The 21,993-nt window shown below is 38.2% G+C and overlaps 2 protein-coding genes across 3 annotated transcripts; one reads left to right on the forward strand and one right to left on the reverse strand.

Annotated features, from left to right (window-relative positions):
- The first annotated feature begins 3,168 nt into the window (after nucleotides 1-3,168).
- LOC131300633 (diphosphomevalonate decarboxylase 2-like) lies at nucleotides 3,169-9,638 on the forward strand. 2 transcript variants are annotated; one of them, XM_058326567.1, is made up of 10 exons: nucleotides 3,169-3,588; nucleotides 5,164-5,362; nucleotides 5,887-5,950; nucleotides 6,301-6,364; nucleotides 6,449-6,529; nucleotides 6,915-7,001; nucleotides 7,645-7,802; nucleotides 7,918-7,966; nucleotides 8,548-8,672; nucleotides 9,186-9,638. In XM_058326567.1, exons 1-10 carry the CDS (start codon nucleotides 3,373-3,375, stop codon nucleotides 9,406-9,408), a joined length of 1,266 nt encoding a protein of 421 aa, XP_058182550.1. In that variant the 5' UTR covers nucleotides 3,169-3,372; the 3' UTR covers nucleotides 9,409-9,638. The 2 variants fall into 2 exon arrangements, 1 of the variants encoding a protein (XP_058182550.1); XR_009191019.1 differs by having other exon boundaries at nucleotides 3,202-3,588; nucleotides 8,548-8,746; nucleotides 8,841-9,240.
- An 854-nt stretch (nucleotides 9,639-10,492) lies between these two features.
- LOC131300632 (probable aspartyl aminopeptidase) lies at nucleotides 10,493-16,973 on the reverse strand. Its single transcript, XM_058326566.1, has 10 exons — nucleotides 16,744-16,973; nucleotides 16,587-16,674; nucleotides 16,261-16,396; nucleotides 15,601-15,873; nucleotides 14,171-14,312; nucleotides 13,600-13,839; nucleotides 12,912-13,041; nucleotides 11,712-11,893; nucleotides 11,503-11,615; nucleotides 10,493-10,791 (listed from the first exon to the last, which is right to left on the reverse strand). The coding sequence occupies exons 1-10, from the start codon at nucleotides 16,927-16,929 to the stop codon at nucleotides 10,686-10,688; spliced, it is 1,596 nt and encodes a 531-aa protein (XP_058182549.1). The 5' UTR covers nucleotides 16,930-16,973; the 3' UTR covers nucleotides 10,493-10,685.
- Nucleotides 16,974-21,993: the final 5,020 nt, after the last annotated feature.

Genomic DNA, 21,993 nt, shown 5'->3' on the forward strand with positions numbered 1-21,993 from the left:
GTATAGTTTTTATAGTTGAAGTTGGCCTTGACTCAAGAAGCCTCAAAACCCAAATTGAACAGGGTGTGAAGTCTCGAGATCCCTAACACTATGCAAACAGTAAACCCTATGTAGATCAGAAACTAGAAAAAGCTCACAATGAGAACAGAAATAGGTCAGGAGAAAAAAAAGAAGCTAATGTAAAAGATCTTGAACACACTCTGAAATTCCTTTCTCTTTTGTCCATGTTATTAACCAATAGGTGAGAAGTACGTACCCCAAAAAAATAAAAGAGGAGAGAAGTAAGCAAGAACCCATAGTTGTTAGGACTTGGATCTCCCCAGTTCTTAGTTTGGACTGAACGAGACAGTCCAAATCTAAATTGTTGATTCACATAGCTTAGAGACTCTTACCATACTAATTATCCCAATTTATAGTCCAGATTTGAATTATCTCGTCCAGTCCAAAACTTAGACCGGAGAGAATCCGGACCTAGTTGTTATTAGTATTGTTTCTGGGTTTTTTTCCCATAAAAATACAGTAGTTGCTTTGAATGAAGCCGAAAAAGTCGGTATAATGGTCAAAGTAAACCAAAGGATGCCCATTTTGATGGGCTACATGGGCTGTAATTGTTTGACCCAAAAGTTCCAATTTAATAACTTGGGCAAGTTTCTGACTCTAGAGTAGACCTGTTGGATAACCAAGACGGCAAAGACCCATGTGAGATTTGGTACAGAATTGAACTCCTTGCAGTCTAAAAATGTGTATCATAAAAAAACATCCTCAATTGAATTTGAGGAAATAGTGTTGATAGATTATAATAATAGAATTTGAGCAAAGTGGTGAGCTCCTATGGTCAATGGCGTCTAAAAAGGGTTTGTTGGTAGGACCATTCGGTCATTTTATTATTATGTATAATGAAAACAACCTCTACTAAAACAAAGCTATTTATAAAATTTGTTTATTTTCAATTCAATCCAACTCCATAATCCAAGAGCTAATTTTCTTTTTATTTGTTCGCTAACTTGACTTCATGTTTTTTTTTATAATTCAGGTGTCTGAGCCAGCATACGAAAATTTGTGTATATAAAAATTTATATAACATAAACATATTTATTTTGGTTTAAAAAATGATTGGGCCTAGCTTTATTTCACTTTGTTGAGCTGTATTATCTAATTGCACCCATATTTAAGTGAATTCCCGTTTTCTTTGGCTACATACGGTGAATAATTCAATGCCATCAATATTAAAAAAAATTTGAATTATATGAAATAGTACAAAAATTTAGTGCATTTTTTGAACCCATGAGGTTCGCTTGAACCTCTAAACACATGGTAAAACCGCCCCTGCTTAGCAAGAGACCACGTGTGTCAGAGGTGAAGTTCCCAACACCCTAAATAGAACAAATCACTTTGAAAGAATGCAGCAAAATGTCGCACTCAAACAACCATATAATATTGCATTCATATGGCAATTTAAGCAAAACCATAGTAGCATGGTACCATTTCACCAACCTTTTGTAGCTTTCCCCACATCACTATCAATTTATGTATTAAATAAAAACTGTCCAAAAGATATTTTTGTGTGTGTGAGTATTGACCTTATAATAAACAACAGCTAGCCCATTAAAATCTTTGAAATTTGAATTGAAAAAGTATATGATCCACGGTGCTGGCCCTAAGATGAAGCGCAAAAATGTGAAACTACGATTCTCTTTTACTACTTTAGTACTTGTTTTATAAAACTTTAAGAATAATTGTACACATTGAAATACAAGACCCAATTTCAAACTCACAGAAAAGGTTGGACGAGCTATGATATCCATTGTGCATGAAATGGTGAATGAGATTGACTGTGTCGGCTTACTGAATATTTTTATACTGCTAAAAATATTACCTACATCTTGGGATACCGTGTGAATGGTAGAAGAGAATAGAATTTGGAATAGAGACCTTAAAATATTCCATTAGCGCATAAATTTTTGGTTTCAATGAGTGAAACACCACCAAACCCTCTGTTTTGGGTTTTGTCAATGTTCACAAATCTCTCTCTGTTGAGCATGACAGTCTTTGATTGCATGCATTTTCCATTAGTACTTTTCAACTATGGCGGGCTAAACATGGCACAATGACCAACCCAATGGCTTTGGGGCCGATGGGTATGAAAAAAATAAAAAGTATTTGTCCTTCACGAGATAGTATGTTCGAATCCCACACATGTCAAATATTTCAAATCTTGGAACTATTAAAGGGTTTGTCCGGTTATTAAAACGTTCCATAAATAATTGAGATGTGCAAACTAGTCTAGGCATCTGGTCATAAAATATATAAAAAAAAAATTGGAACGATGACCTAACCTCTTACTCTGCATCAACAGGTGAATTGATTACTCCTACACCCCCGTGTATAGATCACTTATCATTTGTCGTCATTAATCAATCGAATCAATGCTTTGCATCCTTACACTTTCACCTTAATCTCATTTTGTGCCTTTTACTTTCAATTTAAACTTTCGAATCCTCCTATGTCCTTTGCAAGTCAAATGTCACTATTCCCTCTTGGTGGTAGAGCCAGAATTTTGATCAAAGGAGGCCAACTTAGCCACAGTTTCACATAACTTTTTTCGTGGGATTTTTGAGATTTTTAGTTTTTGTTCTTATTTAGATTTTTTTAGCATTTGTTAGTTTTGTGTTAATTTTTTTTGTAAATTATTGGTTCGTCTCGTCGATAGAAAGCAAAAAAATTAAAAATTATAACTTTTACGCAAATATTATGGGAGAACAATAACATTTGAAGTGCAAGGAAACCATCATTAAACTTCACCGATGCAATCTAAACTTTTCAGGAAATATTGGAGCATGCTTTTAAGCTGATTTTCAATTTTTGAAAAATATAAGTTCGTTAAATTTAACTTATGAAATTTCAAATTTAGCAAACCAGATTTCAAAAAATAAAAAATGCCAGCACCACAGAAAAGCGCATAAGTACATACACAAACACACTCGCATCGACTGTTTGTTCTCTTGTTTGTGGTGCTAGAATAATTGTTTTTGAAATTTGGTTCCACAAAGAATGTGAGTGTAAATGTTTGCGCACGTGTTTGAGGTGCTAGATTGATCATTTCAGAAAACTTTAGGAGTGCATGTAATTTACTTAATCTTCAACTGCCGAACTGGGCCCCTTTATGAACCGAAACTTTCAACCATGGAGGTTGTCACTCTCTCTCTCTCTCGAGATAAATAGACACATGCACAAACACATGAAAACCCCCATCCCTTGCAAAAGGTGAACATAAGATCTTGGTTCCACCTTTTCAACAGATATATACTTTCTCTCTTCTCACAATTTGTAGCTAAATACTGAAATTTCGGTTTCATTCCGTATTTGGATCAAATGGGTGAGGAATCCAAGAAATGGGTGTTGACGGTGACGGCTCAGACGCCGACCAACATAGCCGTGATCAAGTACTGGGGCAAGAGAGACGAAAATTTGATTCTACCCATTAACGATAGCATCAGTGTGACTCTGGATCCGGAGCATCTCTGCACCACTACCTCCGTTGCTGTTAGCCCTAGCTTTGATCAAGATCGCATGTGGCTCAATGGCAAGGTAAATTACTCATTGGACTGAAACTGGTTCTGGGTATTTTGAATTTCTGTGTTTTGTATATCACTTTTTATCGAGGGTGTCCCGAACATTTTGCATTTTGCCTGGACTAATCCCTCGGATACGTGCAGTTCCCCGTGTACCCCTAAGCCCCGGGGTAACCTCAAGGGGGAGTGAGGTATGGAATTTCAAAGTAGTTCCACCCCTCAGAGATTCGAACCAGAGACCTTAGGAGAGAGCAAACCCCTAAGTCCCGGGCAAAGATCACTTGGCCAACCCCTTCGGGGTCAGTGTTTTGTATGTTCTGATTGGTTGCTGAGAAAATTGAGTGAAAGAAAGAAATACCGGAATTCGTCAAGTTGTCAAATGTTTTGTGGATGGAAGTTATTTTGGGAAAAATGTGAATCCGTTTCATTAGATAGAAAATTAAGCTGGAAAGTGAAATTGGGAGAATGTGAAGTGGAAAGAAAGTGAAAAGATAATTTATTTTTGTTTTATACGTTTGGTTAAAATGAATTTTTTTTGTAAGAATCTTACAAGAAAATATCTCTAGTTACTAACTTGCCTAAAACATACATTATGGATCATGATAAGAAAGGGAAAACTATAGGCGTAATGGTAATCCTCATAAGAGGTGGTAACTTCCCTAAGAAAGTAAACTTTCCTTGTGTTTTTAGCAAGAAAACGGAAGCTATGTAACCATGCTTCCATGCTTCAATGAGATGTACAAGAAAATTAACTTTCTAACACTTTCTACTATTTTCAATTTTTTTCTGATGCCTACTATTTTCATGCTATTCAAACACCGGAAAAGTTTTTCTTTTCTTTTCTTTTCTTTCTTGTATTTTCTATCATTTTTGCTGTAATCAAACATACCCTTTGTTTTTATGGGAAAACTGAATCAGAAAAGGAAACAAATTTTGCTCAAAAGAGTTCATTTGACAACAAAATATGTAAGAAAGTTCGAATATAGCTGTTTAAAGATATAGCTCTCAAAGTTTCTTGTTAACTAAACAATGAAAAGTGCGGGGAAACTTAGATAATGTGTGGTACCCTTCAAATGGAATCAGATTTGTCATGCCAAATGTGTGGGTTAGACTTAGTTGACTGAGTGAATGATTTTTGTTGCTTGGGTCTTAACCTGTGAGCTAAATAGCATATCGACTCTTAATTTTCGTTTACGTTCTTCTTTGTTATTATTATGATCTGGATCTGTGATCCTTCCATTCAGCTTGCTTGCTGATAATACCGAGGAAAAACTAAGTGAAGCTAAGTAATTGCGCGTTTGGTATCATTTGCTAGAACTTGTTTATGATCTAAAAAAAAAAGAACCATAAACTTGTCTGGCTAACTGCTTCCTATAATGTTGGAAGGTATTTCTTGGGGGGAGATAACACACGATTTTTAAGAAGCATTGACAATGAAAGTGATGTTAGAGACTCTAAATGTATTTTCTATGATCTTTTATTTCTTCCCCTTTACCTAGGGGTTTGAATAGCTCCTGCACAGAGTTTGAGTTGATCTTGATCCTGATTCCTGGCACTTTTTCGTCTGTGTTTTCTTTTCTGGCTAGTACAGGAGTTCTCTCTTGCCGGTGGGAGATACCAGAGGTGTTTGAAGGAAATCAGGTCCCGTGCTTGTGATTACGTGGATGAGAAAAAGGGCATCAAAATCACTAAAAAAGAGTGGGAGAATCTGCATGTGCATATCGCGTCTTATAACAATTTCCCAACTGCTGCTGGTTTGGCTTCCTCAGCTGCTGGTTTTGCCTGCCTTGGTATAGGACCACTTTCTTTTTCTTTCTATTTATGCAAGTAATTATGTGGCTTCATCTACTCTACTGTGTAAGTCATGTAATATCATGTATATGAAGAGTCACCATTTAAATCCCTCTCCACGTAACAGCCATTCTGTTCCAGCTACGTATTAATATGTTTTTTGCTGCTAAATGTCTGCACTCTTGTTCTAATAGAAGTATCTTGTTTTGCTTCTCAATGCCTCATATGTGTGGCTAGCTACTTTGCAGTTTAGTGTTCTTTTAGTCCTGTGTCGTGTGGTCCAGCCTTGGATACTGCTATAACATTTGTATAAGCTTTGTGGCTCCTAGTATTGCATTCTTCGCATTTTCCTTATATAGATGGAATCACATGCTTACAATCATCAATGGATTTGCTGTATCTCTGCTTAAAGCCATTTTCTTGATGTCCTTTTGGTTACTGCTTGCTTAATGATAAAAAATGAAAAATCACACCCAAAACTTTTGTGCATGTGTATAACTTATGTTTACCTTTACATATGCAGTTTTTGCCCTTGCAAAGCTAATGAACGTGAAAGATGATCTAGGAACACTTTCTTCCATAGCAAGGTACTTAGTATGTTTTTCTATGTATGTTTTCCTATGTCCTTTATGAATACATTGATCTTCATGACATGTCTTGTCTTGTCTTTGTCTTTAATTTTGGACATTTTTATGGTCTTCCTGAGTATGATTTCGCATGTTACTGCTTTATATATCTGTTCTTAAAGTTCTTTTTGTTGTCTATCTGTATTATTTTTCTTACTATCTGGCAGTTTATACCTGCGCTATTAATTTTTCTTCCTCAATCAATAGAATAGTACTTTTATCTATTTTGTCAGCTTCATATATATCAGGAGACATGAATCCAAGAAGTAGATACTTGTAGCACTACATGATATTTTTCTATTGATTTACAGGCAAGGGTCAGGGAGTGCTTGTCGCAGTTTGTATGGTGGGTTTGCCAAGTGGATCATGGGCAAAGTAAGATTTATATCTTAGCATATTTGCATCTGTGTCAAGCTTTCGAAAAATTGCCCTGACTCTTCTTTTCCTGGTTGAGTCTAGAATGACAATGGAAGCGACAGTATTGCTGTTCAACTTGCAGACGAGAAGCACTGGGATGATCTTGTTATTGTCATTGCTGTGGTATGTACCTTTGGTTCATGTTGTTTCATACGGAATTTGTCAGATAGAGAAACTACAATTGCTGGTTTTTGACCAGTGGAAATCATCCTCTGATGAGACATGTAATAAAGAATGTCCGCATAACACCTTGTCTCCAAGGCTTAAATATGTTTATTAGAGTAAACATATGACTTCATGGGTCATGTTAGTGACATGAGAATGCAGCTTGCAAATTACAATCAGGCTGTGTTGGATTAGCATTTGTATTTTGAAATTCATATCAATGCTGTTAAAGAGAAAAGTTGTGATATTTTGATCTTCGTCCCTGGGGTTATATTATTTTGCATTGTTCTTTCATCTAAACCCTCTAGATTTTGTAACCTAATGGTGCTTCGGTTGATTCCAGGTAAGTTCTCGGCAGAAGGAAACTAGTAGCACCACAGGAATGCGTGATAGTGTTGAAACCAGTATGCTCATTCAGCATAGAGCAAAGGTATGTATTGGTCATCTGCCATTTTGATTTCACCTAAGCTATGCCCATTCTGCTTCAATGTAGAAATCGTAGCTATATCTTCGAGCCCTAATTTTTTTTGCATAATTCTAGCATTCTTCATCAAAATGTTCAACAGAGTGTATGATACATAACTAGGGTACGGAAGGGTGTCCAAGAGTAATATTCATCTAGTTATCATGTCCAATGACTCGGTGACACTGAATAATATTCATATTTGTGAATATCCTTCTTTTCTTTTGCCAAGGTAAAATGGTGTTTACAAGGTCACATAACTTTTTCCAAGGTAAAATGGTGGTCACAAAGTCTGAATGTATTTACTGTGTTCCATGCTTATCTATTGGTAAACTCAAATACACAGTTGTATTACTAGCAAATTGATGGCGCACCTACTCATGTCAGAGTCGCATATATCCTTATTCTTACCATAAGGTCAAGTGTTGTATGTGGGCACTTACACAAATTTAGAAGATTCTAAACCAAATAGAACATGGTTATGCATTATGCTTTTTGGTCTGTTTTTCTTGCTGATGGTTTCTGTAAATTATTTTGGCAGAAATTTTTTGGGAGGTTTTTGGTAGTTGGATCTTTCACTGATTTCTGTTTGCATTTTCTTTTGGAGCAGGAAGTTGTACCTAAACGGATTGTTGAAATGGAAGAAGCCATAAAAAATCGTGATTTTCCTTCTTTTTCACGTTTGGCTTGTGCCGACAGTAATCAGTTTCATGCAGTCTGCCTGGATACATTGCCCCCTATATTCTACATGAATGACACGTCTCACAGGCAAGCACTTTCTGCATTTTCCCAATCTTGAACTTTAAGGTGGCATATTACCCTTTTCTGTTTCTTTAGCAGCATCGTATATTTTTTTTAATCTGGACAAGGGGATATGTTTCAGGATTATTAGCTGCGTTGAGAAATGGAATCGTTCAGAAGAATCAACTCAGGTTTGTTTCTGCTTACTAGCTGTGCACCATTCTCTCTGAATATAGACAAAAAATCTATAACCCTTTTGAAACATCAATTCTGCATGCATACTTGCTTAATCGTACTTATTTTCTTTTGAGTATGTTAGCCATGTGACAGACCAGCGGTTGTTCAACGAAATTGAATTTTCACTCGTCCTTATGCGACCACCAACTGTAGCGTAGTGGCTGTGGTGAATCTTTGATTTCTTTATATGTTCTCTGTCAATTATACCTTCATGAAAGGAAATATGGAATCCTTTGGTTACCATGTCTTAAATGTGTGTCAAATTGCCTCACTTGTTCTTAATTCATCTCTGTTCTATACTTTGAATGTATCCGAAAAAAGGATAGCTGAATTTTTAGCGTCGCCAAGAGAGGATTAGTCCATCTGCTGCAAAGTTTGTCAATAACACCTATCACGCTTGTTTAAAAACCGACAATCATAATAACTTCTGCTCAAATTGGTTCTCAGGTGCAGTATAGCCAGTTTAGCGTTGCTTATCTCTACTTGCTTAAGTTGGTTTGTCCGGGGAAGTTGACTGAATTGGAGACTTTGACAGGTAGCTTATACATTTGATGCGGGGCCTAATGCAGTTCTAATTGCACGTAACCGAAAGGCCGCTGCCCTTTTGCTTCAAAGGCTGCTTTTCTTCTTTCCTCCACATTCAGATGCTGATTTGAGCAGGTATATAGTGTAAAAGAGTTCACATGTTAGGCTTATCGTCAAATGAATTCTGTAACTGGGTTCCGCTTAAAAAAGTGTAAAAGAGTGTAAAAAAAAATTATTGGAAAAAAGTTCACATGTTAGGCTTATCGTCAAATGAATTCTGTAACTGGATTCCGCTTAAAAAAGGTTGGTTGCAGCCTTGCAGGTTAAAAAGCTTCTAAAACCCAGCTTTTAAGAACCAATGAAGTTCTTAGTGTTTGTGAACATTTTTTTTGGGTGTCTTGAAAGTTGTGCCAATCTGTCTGTCATGGCTTTCAAAGCTGGTAAAAAATTGATTTAGAATCATCACTTTATGATTCTTTGGGATTATGATTTCCAGAATTTGCTTTGTAAAATTGAAGGCTTTCAACTACTAAAGCATAGGAATTCAAATTATAAGCCAAATAAGGGGATTTCAACTGGAACCAAACTGGCGTCTCCACTCTTGTGACACTTTCACTGAATACTTTCTCATTTATTCATTTTCTCCAGTTATGTTATTGGTGATAAGTCGATACTACAAGATGCTGGCATTAAAGACATGAAAGATGTGGAAGCTTTGCCTCCACCTCCAGAAGTTAGTGATAAAATTCCAGCCCAGCAATACAAAGGGGATGTAAGTTACTTCATCTGCACCAGACCCGGGAAAGGTCCTGTTGTATTGTGCGATGAAAGCAAAGCTCTCCTCAACCCTGAAACTGGGTATCCCAAGTAAATCAAGGAAGCTAATTGCCATGATTGATGCTTTTCGGCAGACTAGGTTTTTGGTTTCTGTGTTAGCATTATTGTTGTCTTTTGAGAGTGCAGTAAATGACACTTTGAAGTGAGTTCAATACTATTCTGGCCAAATTCCAGTTTATGTTGTAGTTTTGTTTTCCAGTCAAGGTTTATGTATCATCTCCTTTGGTGCAATAAGGAATAGAAGTGCAATGTGTTCCAAGTCCACTTCATTTTCTGCAATCCTAACGAATGTAGCAATAAATTTTTCAAACGATTAGCTTGGTTTTTTCATGATACTTCAGATCTTTAGTGTTGGCAATCGTTGTGAAGCTATCACACTTGTGTAGTTCCAAGATCGGAAAATCTCTGCGACAATTCTCAGACGCTTGAAAAGTCTCCTTGACCAAACTGCTTGTTGAACACTTGATGAATAGAATGTGTATTCTGCCTCCACGGTCGATCAAGTTATGGAGGGTTCTTCTTGCTGCCTTTGTTATTGCATTATTAGAGCATCTCTACCCCTTATCCATACAGAAACTCGAAATCCGAGAAAAAAAATCCTCAAAGATCACCTCCCCGACCCCCTTTTACACTTTCTCATACCAAATCAAAGGAGAACTTTTTTCCCAAGAATCAAGGGAGATCCCAACCCAACCCAAAATTCCAACGGCTAGTTTCTGGTGCTGGACTAATATTTCCGGCTGTCATGGCAGATGCACAAGTCTTCGATAACAAAAGCCAAATTGAGGATCTACGAAGTTTGCTGATCGGGCATTGGAGGGGTATGGCGGTCCAACAAACCTTGTGGTTGGTTGTGGTGTATCTGACGGTGGAGAGAGAGAGAGAGAGAGACGAACAGTCTCGTCTTTTGTTCAGCCTTCAGGGCAAAACAATGTCCAAAGTTCTTAAGTTAATCAAGATCCAATTTTGTCTCTATAGAAAAAAGGTCCAATTTCGAGCCGAACACGACCTTCTCCATTTCCGGTTCAAAACTACACAATTCGAGCAAACCCATAATACATTAAAATGGAAGGACAAAATTATACAAAAGAAACAGAAAAAAGAACTCACATCAGCCATCCCCAAAGAAAACCCTCGTGCTTCCATGGAAAACCGTACATATGATGTCCTTCAGTATTTTCTCCCCAACAAAATTATAACATATGGATACATCTTATTGTGTTCATTTTTGTGTAACAACATTGAATTATTCTACTCTCTAGAGAAAGCAAAACTGATATCATCCTCAATGGGTCTTGGAATAAAAACTTGCTAATCCACTTCTAATTTTCTGTCTACGCTTGGAAACGTTTGATAGAATGCCTTGAAATGCTTGTATGCAATGTCGATATCGTCTTTCGCACATATTTCTCTTATACTGCACATTACGAGAAGAAAAGTAAGCCTTGACTACAATTACCATGCTGAAAAGAAAGAAGCAAACGAGGGAAGCTGAAAAAGCAAGTTGTATCCTTCACAGAATTCTTTTGAACTGAGAAGAGTCCCATTCGAAAATAAAACATGAAACTATAATAGAGAGCGAGTGAATACAGGGTGATTTTATAGAAAAAAATTCCACGGACATATAAACAAGTTCCCAGAACATTTTTCAGTTTAGATATCCTGAAATTTATCAGCTATCAAACAAGGCAACTGTTACCTAGAGCTAACACATTAAAAAGTGAATCTCTTGACCAGCACAAAATAAATTCCAAATATGTACTTAAAGTTGTGGTGTTAACATGTGCCCTCAAGTTGAATTGTAATGACAAATCCTAGAATGAATAGCACCGAATATTGTGAACAACACAGCCTTTTCTTTAGGGAGGAGGTTTTGTAAAACTAGATGTCCAATGACTCCAATCCATTGTATACACGACAGTGGCACTGATTTTCGAAGATTATCACAACCTCCCAGGGATGATCCATTTGACAAGTCAAAAACTTATAGAACCAAACGAATGAGCCTCATTCTACGAAGTTGAGGGGTTCCCAAGATTAAAGTTACACCCAGTTTTGAATACTTGGGGAACTGAATCACATGACAAAGGTATTTGACTGGAAAGTGTGACAAAGTACTACATAATACCTGTGCATGGAAAGCTGAGCAATGCCACAATCAAGAGTACGGATTCCAACACCTGAAGCAAGTATGGGACCTATGGTTGATCCGCAACCCATATCATTTCTCACCACAAATTCCTACACAGAAACAAATGAATATCAAGGCAATGTCCCAAAAGAGGACAACAATGTTCTTTCTAATACAAGCACATGGAAGTTTCATAATACCGTCACCTGAGTGGGTAGGTTATGAATTTTTGCAACTTCTTTGAAAAGGAAAGCCGTAACTCCACTGGTGGCATAGCGCTGGTTTGCATTGTGCTTGATGACAAGCCCTTTTTGTAATTCTGGGCGATGGTGTTCTTCGTGCTTATCCATGAAATTTGGGTGAACTCCATGAGCCATGTCAGCAGACACTACACGGTAAGCAAACCAAACAGAAAACTCAGGACGAATCAATTGGACGGACTACACAGTTAATAACAGAAAAAGAAAGACTGCGTTTGCGCAACTTGTCAAGACATGGTTTTGTTTTCTGTTCTCACGTTTTGATTTGGCACATGAGACAGTACAAACACTGGACTCCCAACTCAGTGTCACTCTAAGTAATGATGTCAAAACCTGGACTCCATCTTTGTCATGGAGAAATGCTAGGTGCACAACCATTTGAACACAACACTAAACACAACCTCTCAGATACACGTGGGTCCCACACACATTCAACCCGCGGGACCCACGTGTATGTGAGGGGTTGTGTTTGGTGTTGTGTTCAGATAGTTGTGCATCTAGCATTTTTGTTTTGTCATGCCATTAATACCTGTGCTGAAAAAAAAAGAGCCTATAACTCTTTATTAAAGCTTCCTGAATACATTACATGGGATTCGAGAGCGGAAAATAATCTTAATAACGTACAAACTAAAGTGAGATACAGAAATTAACCACCGTGAGAGGTTTATGAGAGAGTGTAATTTCAAAAAGGAAAGCCCAACAAAAAACCCGTAATGACGTGAAATACAACTTTGTGCTATAAGGGATATATTCCTTTAATATATTCAACAGCAAAAGAAGTGCCAAACATGAGAAGTTGGAAAAAAGCATCCTTTCATAAATCACTACATCTGGTGACAAGGGGGCACCACGCAAGTACAAAAAAGGAAAGAAAAGGAAAAATAAAAGACTAGAGGAAAGGAAAAGAAATTAAGAAGAACAGTTCAAAGGTCAAGAGAGTTTCTAACATCTGACTTTCCTACAATTTGCAAAACCGAGAAACATAATTATGTATTTATTATCCATACGAAGAAGACTTCTTTTTCTTTTTCCCCATTTTGGATCTACATAATGGAGGCAAAAAAAACCATAACTATCATATTTGGAAGGAAGAATTAAAAGGGAAGTAATCTACACAAAACCAAACAAATTCTTAATCGAGCATACCAAGAAAAGATCGGCGGATTGCACGCTCAAAAGCACCCTCTACATACTCTTGAGCTAGGCAACCAACTATACGTCTCATAGCCTCAAACATGGTTGGAGCACCAGCTCCCTGAGCTGATTCTGAACCCACCTGCACAAGGAGAGATGATAGCCATTCTAAACCAGACTCACAGAAATTTTGCACATGCCATAATTGACATGACTCATGAGTACCATAAGAAACATCTGAAGGAAATCAGGTTAGGAATACCCACTTTGGAACAAAAACCTAATAGTTTCACTTCCACCAGTGACAGCTGGAAGTTAGTCATTCATCTCCTTATGTTTGTTTATAATAAGAAACTGAATATCCAAGCCTGCTGAACTCTTAGTACATAGAGTTCACCCTCATATCACAGGCACCAAGGGGTTGTCAGTTTTGACTTAGGAGTAAAGGAAAACCACTTGAAGACCAACAACTGTAATAATTTCGTATGAACTCTTACAATGTGACATCAGTTAATTTTTTTTTTAGTATAATTGACAGCATCATCAAGAGCTGAAACCAATACTAATTGCAGGTGAATAGAAGGTTTCACACGACTAAACAAAAAGCTCCCACAATTACACCCAATTATTGGCAAAAAGGATAGCAAAGCAATTAACATCATACTTAAAACTTATAAGCTGTACAAGGGAAAAAAAATACCTCCTCGTTATCAAAAAGAGCAATCATCCGAATTGCATGCTCACTTGATAAATCACCGGGTGTTCCAGATGAGTCTATAAGAGCTCTCAATGCACAATAACTAGAAGCGAGATTATCCAATCTTCCAGAAAAAATAAATTCACTGTTAGCACCTCCGAGGCAACTGGGTTGGGTATCACAAATGTTCAGCTCCATACTTGCTATGTCTTCGATGCCACAACTCAGCTCATCCGACAAAATCTGAACATCACAGCAACAAGGAACTTACAATGAAGGTATTCCAACAGAACTGTCACCAAAATCACAAACTGTGACCATATTGCTCATACTTTTATAGTGCAACCTCATTTTAACGTTGTGGATCTTAGATGTACAAAGAAGAAGTCAAAAAACAATACTTGATCTTGCAAGAGCATGGCAACAGAAGATGCAGATGTGTATAGTAGGAAACCAGTCATCCCAATGCTCAAATATAAGGTCGGTCAGAAACACCAAAGCAAGGGGACTGTGATCATCCATTGTGGAGGCATCTACAAGGTTGTAACTAAAGACTTAAATCAAGAAGAGGTACCTGCATAAGAATGGGATGATGCGCAGCTTTTGAAATATTACTTTTCTCTTTAGGATCCAAAGATGTATCCTCAAGCTTTGTTGCTAATAAGGGAACAAGGTGAGTCTCTAGGTTTGGCTTAAACCCATCCTTGTTCACTGTTCTAAACAACCAAAACAAAAGACAAAGAGAAAAACATCAGATATGTAAAGAACGTGGAATTAAACAACGGATAAGATTGAGACTCGGTAAATACCAAAGCAGAGCCTAAGCATGGTTTTAATTAGAATTATTTATCTAAAAAGCTACCAAACAAAAATAATTTTCAGACGCCAAGGATATAAGTCACAGCTGCCGAATTGCACCAGTTTCTCAATAACTTGCACTTCAAGTTTGCGAAAATTGCATGACACAAGGATTGATAGATAATTGACATGATTAGCATGTAAATAGAAAATTGGAGATATGAAAAGGTAAATGGCAGTGACATAGCACCATGAAACAAAGCAAAGATAACCATGAGCCCATGAGAGAAAAACTTAACATCAAGAGAAATACCATATAACAGGAGAACATAAAGATTCAGACGTTTTTACACCCATGCTCATTCATTGACTATAAATAACGAATCCTCTCCATTTCAAGAATCTTCTTTACTAGATTCCAGCATTGTAAGACCATGGTTCCCAGAGCATTAAGATGCCAAATGAGTTTTGCATTGATGTTGATATGCATCAAATCAAATCGTAGAGCCAAAATGTTCTTGAAATATTGTCATCACATGAACACAAACTAGAGAACAAAAGAAAAAAATAATTTAGCACCATGGATGCTCTGGTCCTGAACATTGAAAAAATATCAAACGACCTGGTACCTAATAAGAAGATGACCTGGCTTAAAGGTACCAACCGCAGTCAGGGTAAGCTTCAGCAGGTCCCACCCATGAAAGCTCAAGGTTCAGAAGAATTAAACTAAGTCAAATTTAAGCTTTAGCAGGTCCACCCATGAAAGCTCAAGGTTCAAACTATCTAAGTCAAATTTAACAAATTTAGAGTTTATGCACCATATCCTTTTCTTATTCATATTTCTTTCTCCAATGAAACGAACAAAAATTCCTAAGTACTATTAAGCTGTCAGTTTGATTTTTGGAGCGAGTGCTATTCAAAGACCACTCAAAAATCGCTTCACAAATGCAGTAAATTGAGACCAACTCCATACTCATAGTCCAGCTTCTGGGTTAAACTAAATGAGTACCATCATTTTAGCCAATTAACACAATCAAGTATCAAATACACGGCCATAGTATCTTCAAAACATCAGATCTACCAACTTCCAACTTAGTGTTGCAGCAACAAGCAACTATAAATGACTATGTGCTTGCGAGTTAAATAATGTTTCATAGGATGGAAAAATAGAAACATAAATAATGACCTTAAGGAAGATTAACAAACCGGTCAAGATGAATGGCCAATGTTGGTATTCGTAAAATAGGCCTTTTCAATTTAATGAGCTTGTGCAGAAAAGAACCGTCTTTCTCTCTCACTATGACCCTTCCAGCTAAACTCAAGTCTCTATCAAACCATGTATGCCATAAACCACTTCCATAAGTTTGCACATTGACCATGAGATAGCCTGATTTGGAAGATGCGGACTTTGGTTTTAGTTTTAGACATGGACTATCAGTGTGCGCAGCAATTACATGAAAACCATTGCTGCCGCGGTACCTGCAAAGCTGACAGAGAACCTTATTAAGAAATATCACTAAAAGGGAAAAAACAGGGACCATATCACACTACATCAACAACAATAATCGTACCCATGTAATCCCAATAGCTGGCGTTATGGGCGGGGAGGATTGGAGACAGGCCTAACCTTCGGCAACGTATGTGCAAAGTGGCTGCTCTCAAAAAGTTCTACCCTTGAATCGTGGCCCCCCTATATCTAAAAAAATTGAGGACTATACGCCACATTATGTCTGCATTATTTCTTTCTACCTAAAAGTTCAAACGCAATTTTCTCCTCGGTCTATCCACTCCCCAGTCTATGTATGCAGTTGATTAAGTGTCTCATGATGCTTTTCAACTACTGCAACAAAGTATGATTCGACTTACTTTTCTCCAACTGCAAAGGCAACCAAACAAGACATATTCCTTGTAAATAAGTACCGTCCTCCAGGCTTTAGGTCCCATTCATCATTTTCATTCAGCAAGTGATATCCAGCAGCAATCAATTGTCGTTTTGCTTCAGCTATTTACAAAACCGCGTAAAAAGAGGTTAGAGTAATGTGACCAATACAAAAGTACCCGTCAATAAGAAAAAGAAAGAAAAAAGATCACAGCTCAATACAGATTTCATCATCAAGAAGCTCAGGGGTAGAACTCTAAACATTGGATGAGCATTTCATCAATATCGCGGATAATATACTCATTTTCGATACCTGTAGCATGAAATTGAGTCCAAGATTCGTTGAGATAATCCAGAAGACCGCCAACTATGGACGCACTCGCTCCAGAAGTTGGAGAGCTCTGCATTCACATCCACAAATGAGCTACAGATAAAATTCTAGAGAGAGAGAGAGAGAGAGAGAGGATTACCTCGGGGACTGATTCCGAGTTGGAGCAGAGTCGTCGACTCAGCGAGGGTTTACGAGCACGAGTGTAGCAGAGACTGTAATTAGGGTTGGAGAAGGGAGAGAGGCGAGGGAGTTTTGAGAAAAGCACGGAAGTGTTCACGGCGGCCGGCGGTGGCTGGAGGAGGTGCAGGCGAGCTATCGCCGCCATTTCTCACTTTCTCAGTGGCCACGAAGTGGTGCCAACTATATGGAATAGTAGATTTCGGTTTTTCCAGGAGAATTATAAACGTGGGAAAAGCAATTAATTAGGGAAACACGGAAAGCGTGATGCGTAGTCGCGTTTCTCAATAAGCATACAAAAGTAAGCGGCCCTAAGCAAATTTTAGCGGCCAAGATCAATATTTTACGGCCAGAAGGAAAATTTAGCGGCCATGACTGAAACCGAAGCGTGTTTGCCGTTTGCGCAATCCGAATTACAGGGAAAGCGTGATGTCTATGTGCAGCGCGCATAGGTAATCAGAAAGCAAAAGTTTGCGGTCAGACTATACAAACGTTCGCGGCCAGAACTCAAATAGAACCGCGTTTACGGTTCACGCTTTCAGTATTCCTTCTTCTCACCCCAAAATGCACAGAGCTCCAACGAAGCTACTTTTCCCATTAAGAAATCCCCACCCGAAACATGTTCATTCTCCTCTCCCCATCAAATCTCCTCTCTCTCTCTCTCTCTCTCCATTACCAAAATCAATATATCTCTTCAATCCCCATAAAAAATCTGTTTGCATTCTTCTTTTGGAGCAGGAAGTCGTACCGAAACACATTCTTGAAGTGGAAGAAGCCATAAAAAATCGTGATTTTCCCCATCTTGAACTTTAAATTGGTATATTACCATTTCTTGTTTCTATTGTTGATCCTAAAAATATACTAATTTTTTTTCAGGATTAAAAGCTGCGTTGAGAAATGGAGCCGTTCAGAAGATTCACCGCAGGTTTGTTTCTGCTTGCTAACCGTAAACCGTTCTCTCTGAATATAAACATTTTAGTCTGTAACCCTTTTGGACTGTCAATTCCGCATGCATGCTCAAGTACTTACAACACTAATTCATCTGTGTTCTATACTTCTAAACTAAAGTATTCACAAATATGATAGCTGAATTCTCATTGTCGCCTAGTGAGCATTACGCTGCCGAAAAGTTTGTCAATAACACCTTTGGTGGCCTCAACTACAGTTGGTGAAAAAACCCAAATCGTAATCAATTCAGCTCAAATTGGCTCTCCAGATGCAGTAAAACTAGTTTTACCGTTTTCATCTCTAGTTTCCTTATGTTGGATGTTCCGGGATGTTGACAATTTTGAGGCTTTGACAAGTAGCTTATACCTTCGATGCAAGGCCTAATTCAGTTCTAATGAGAGTCCATGGAATTCAGAGTAGTACGCAAGTTCCCACTGCATAGGCCAAATGAGAACCGGAAGATCGGAGCTAGATCAGCCGCACACGCCTTCACCGTCGAGGTTGAAGAGCTTGAAACACCGTTCGCCAGGCGGATCGGAATCACAAGCCAAAACCCAAATCTAGTTTCCCAAATTTGGTCTCCGTAGCCCAAAAATGAAGGAGAGAGAGGGAGATCTTCCTCAACCATCTCACGTCCATGGTGGAAGGAGGAAGGAGAGAAGCCAAGAGAGGAGAGATGAAAGAGAGGCCGGAGAGGAAGGGGGACTAAGAGGGAGGAGGAAGGAAGAGAGTTGAGGAGGGAAATAAGAAACGGGGAAGAAGGGGAAGGGGGGCGGGTGAGGTGAGTGAGAAGGGAACCCCTCCCCACCAAACTCTCTCTCTCTAGAACTCTCTCGGGCAACAAATCATGATACTTTAACTGCCAAACTAAAAAAAGGAACAATTTATGAGCAACAATACCAAAGAAGCTCAGAGTTTCCTCTGGAAACAGTGAAGTATTATTATTTGCCCAGATACAACTACTACGGAGTACTTTTTTTCTTTTTTTTCTTGAATGGCAAAGATGAAATTTTGTTAATCTTCGAACGGAAAGTTAACAAAGACTAAAAAGAGCAAGGAAAAATGGCATCACAACCATAGGCAAACATCTCAACGAGGTTGGCACAAAAGCCTACAAACAATTAAATGCCAATCACGGGTCAAAAAAAAAATTAAATGCCAATCCAAGACAAGGGAGAGAGCTGGCGAGAAGCCAACCCAAAAAGAAAAAACAGAACGTAGCCAGTAGAGACCAACACAATTGCGAGCCAAATACACAAAATTTCATAGATAAAAATAAACACACTTGGTTTCAACATCTCTTCTAGTTGGCTGTATAAGTCGTATCACGTCCAAATGAGTTATGATTTCAAAGACTCAAAACATCGTGTCTACGAGCTTATGTTGGAGTCATAAGACTCAAAACATCGTGTATGGAATACCAAAGTAAATGGGCAAAATACATGTTTCCGAAGGTACACGAAAACAACTACAGATCCAAACCGTCTTTGAAATCTTAGAAGTAAGAACGACCACAGAAGCTATCAAAATTTTACATCAAGCAATACATGCTGCTGGATATTGACTTCCAGCTGCAACAAAATGAGATGATTAAGCTGTTAAAATTTTGCATCAATAAGGTGCAACACAAACCAAGCCAGAGGAGTTCTCACAAATAGAATCTGAGTACCACACAGAAAAGCGAGCTGGATAGACAATGGTTCCGGTAGCAATTTGCCCACACAAAACAAAGTAAACAATACAAATTGATCTTTAATTTTTGCTACTAGATGCTTCTTGTAACTTGACTGACTGTGATGGTATGAATAGGTAAGGACAGCCATTGGTACGAGGGGTTTTACTATGCCATGGAGAAGTTTTTTGTAACTTAATTGGTCTCTTCCTAAACATTGAGAGCGAAGAAAAAGGTGGTGATAGATAAGGTTTCAGATAATTTTCTCTCATGTGAACTTAACAAATATCCTGACCCTCAATCAGTCTCGACAAAGTGAGATACAAATAAACTTGACAAGTCATATGGTTTCAATCCAGTTGTCGACAGCTTGGGCAATGAATGGTGGTAATTTGGGTCTTCTGGAGTAATAGGTGCAGCGAATCCGCAATTACATACTAATTGCTTGGGGATATATAGTGGGCAGAAATGACTAAAATCCCCAATTGACTGCCATTTCTAATTACATCCTTGTTGATTTAGAATGCAACAAAAAATTGCTTTCAGAAGCCCTAAAGTAGTTACAAGGAGTATGCATTAACGAAAGAGTAGTCATAATAGCTCTTTGAGCCTCTTTCAGGACAACCTCATCAAACGTCCATGTTGATTTAAATGGAAGATTAACCCTAATTCAATTACCTAAATGGGTTGGTTTCCTTTTCATACTCAAATTAATATTTGATGAATAAATTGCACAATCCAAACTAAATAGATTAGAATACGTAATTAATTTCGGAGGAGAGGGAGAGGGAGAGGGAGAGGGAGAGGCATACCTGGTCTTGATGTTGAGGATTATGATTCCTCTCAAGACCCCTTGCTGCAACTTGCTTCGTTGAAGGAGAAAAAGCAGAGAGAGAGAGAGAGAGAGCGCACGTTGATAAAATCCCTTGGCGAGAGCTAGAGTAACTTGCTAACTCGCCAACCCTAGCGAGTTACTGAAGCAAAAAACAAAATGGCAACTTATGTATTGAGGCTGCTGAGTATGAAATTTTGCTTTAGACATCCCTTGGCGAGAGCTAGAGTAACTTGCTAACTCGCCAGCCCTAGCGAGTTACTGAAGCAAAAAACAAAATGGCAACTTATGTATTGAGGCTGCTGAGTATGAAATTTTGCTTTAGACTGCTGGAGATGCTCTTAAATCCTAGCCAATTAAGCATTTTCACACAGACCAAGATTATCGGGCGCGTGCTCACGACCCCCCGACCGCTACCCCCAGAAGTGATCTGCTGATGGGGGTGGTAATACGTCACGGAAGTGATCGTTTGTATGGTTGGCCAGTGGAGGATGAAAGTAGAATCAATAAGGAAGAATGAGAGATTAAAAAATCAAGGTAAAAATCTGCTGCTATTGAAATTACATAAACAAAATGACACAAGGGGGCAAAGCACAGAAAACTGGAGTAATTAACCCGAAGGTATTACTTCAAAACCAAAACTGGAAGTGGTTTTAGTTCATTCTGAATAACAATGCCAAAGTTGCATCACCACTAGAGCAATTCCAAGCAACTTGACAAAGTAGATGTTCTCTATGAAAAGAAGGGAATCGCACATTCATTAAAAAAGAAAAGGAGAGATTCGCTAACCAGAAAGACAGATCAACCCTTTGACACAGACGAAAACAGAAAACAGAGGACTCTTAGCAGAACAACGGATGACCATATTCCCTTCATTCTAGAACTACAAGAATGGAAAGATGACAGACCGATAGCCAATGTCGTTGCCTAAAGAAAGAATCCCGGGCAGGAGTACAATTAAAGAAAATTTCCATCATTAGGGACTAAAAGGAAAATACCTCCAAGGCAATAGTAAAAAAGTTGGCTTCAGAGCCCTGCCTAGTCCTTCAATAGATGCCAATTTTCGCCAAGAACGCTATTCACAGGACAATAGTTCCAAAAGGACGAATCGAGGCATAAGGCAGCGATAAACCCTATACGTACTGAATGTGTGTACGGAATCAATTCTCTAGGCAGAACCCTTTAACTTGATGATAACAGGAAGCATCGACGAAACTACATCAAAGTATAACCAAAAGGCCTTCAAATCATTGCACAAATCATAGATGATTGAATATTTAGCCATTTTATCCTTATTTGATTCCAACAATTTCAAAAAATTGTACATGGTGCATTTTCCATTTGCAATCCCCACTCTAAGGCACAAGGGGCCAAAGGAACAACCACACAGGATAAACCATGAAATCACAGCATTAGAACGCATATATTGTAAGCTTGCAACAAAATAACTTCCAGCATATATGCTCCAAGTGCTCAACAAACGCAACAAACAATATGCAGCTTTCTCCTACGGTTCTCTAGATCTCCAACAAAAACTCACAGAACTAGCCTGCGTTCGCTCATAGGCATAGAAATATGAACTTATCAGCATTGTAACTAAGGCCACCAACATCAAAAATACAAGTTGTAACAAAGGACAATATTATTACTTCCATTCCGTCAAAATCGCTGATAAAAGCAGACAATTCACCAAAGGTGCATATGTTCGCACATAAGCATGGAATTATGAATATATTAGCATTGTCACAAAAAGACACAGA

Source organism: Rhododendron vialii, chromosome 9a (genome assembly GCF_030253575.1).
Source record: "Rhododendron vialii isolate Sample 1 chromosome 9a, ASM3025357v1".
Taxonomy (NCBI): domain Eukaryota; kingdom Viridiplantae; phylum Streptophyta; class Magnoliopsida; order Ericales; family Ericaceae; genus Rhododendron; species Rhododendron vialii.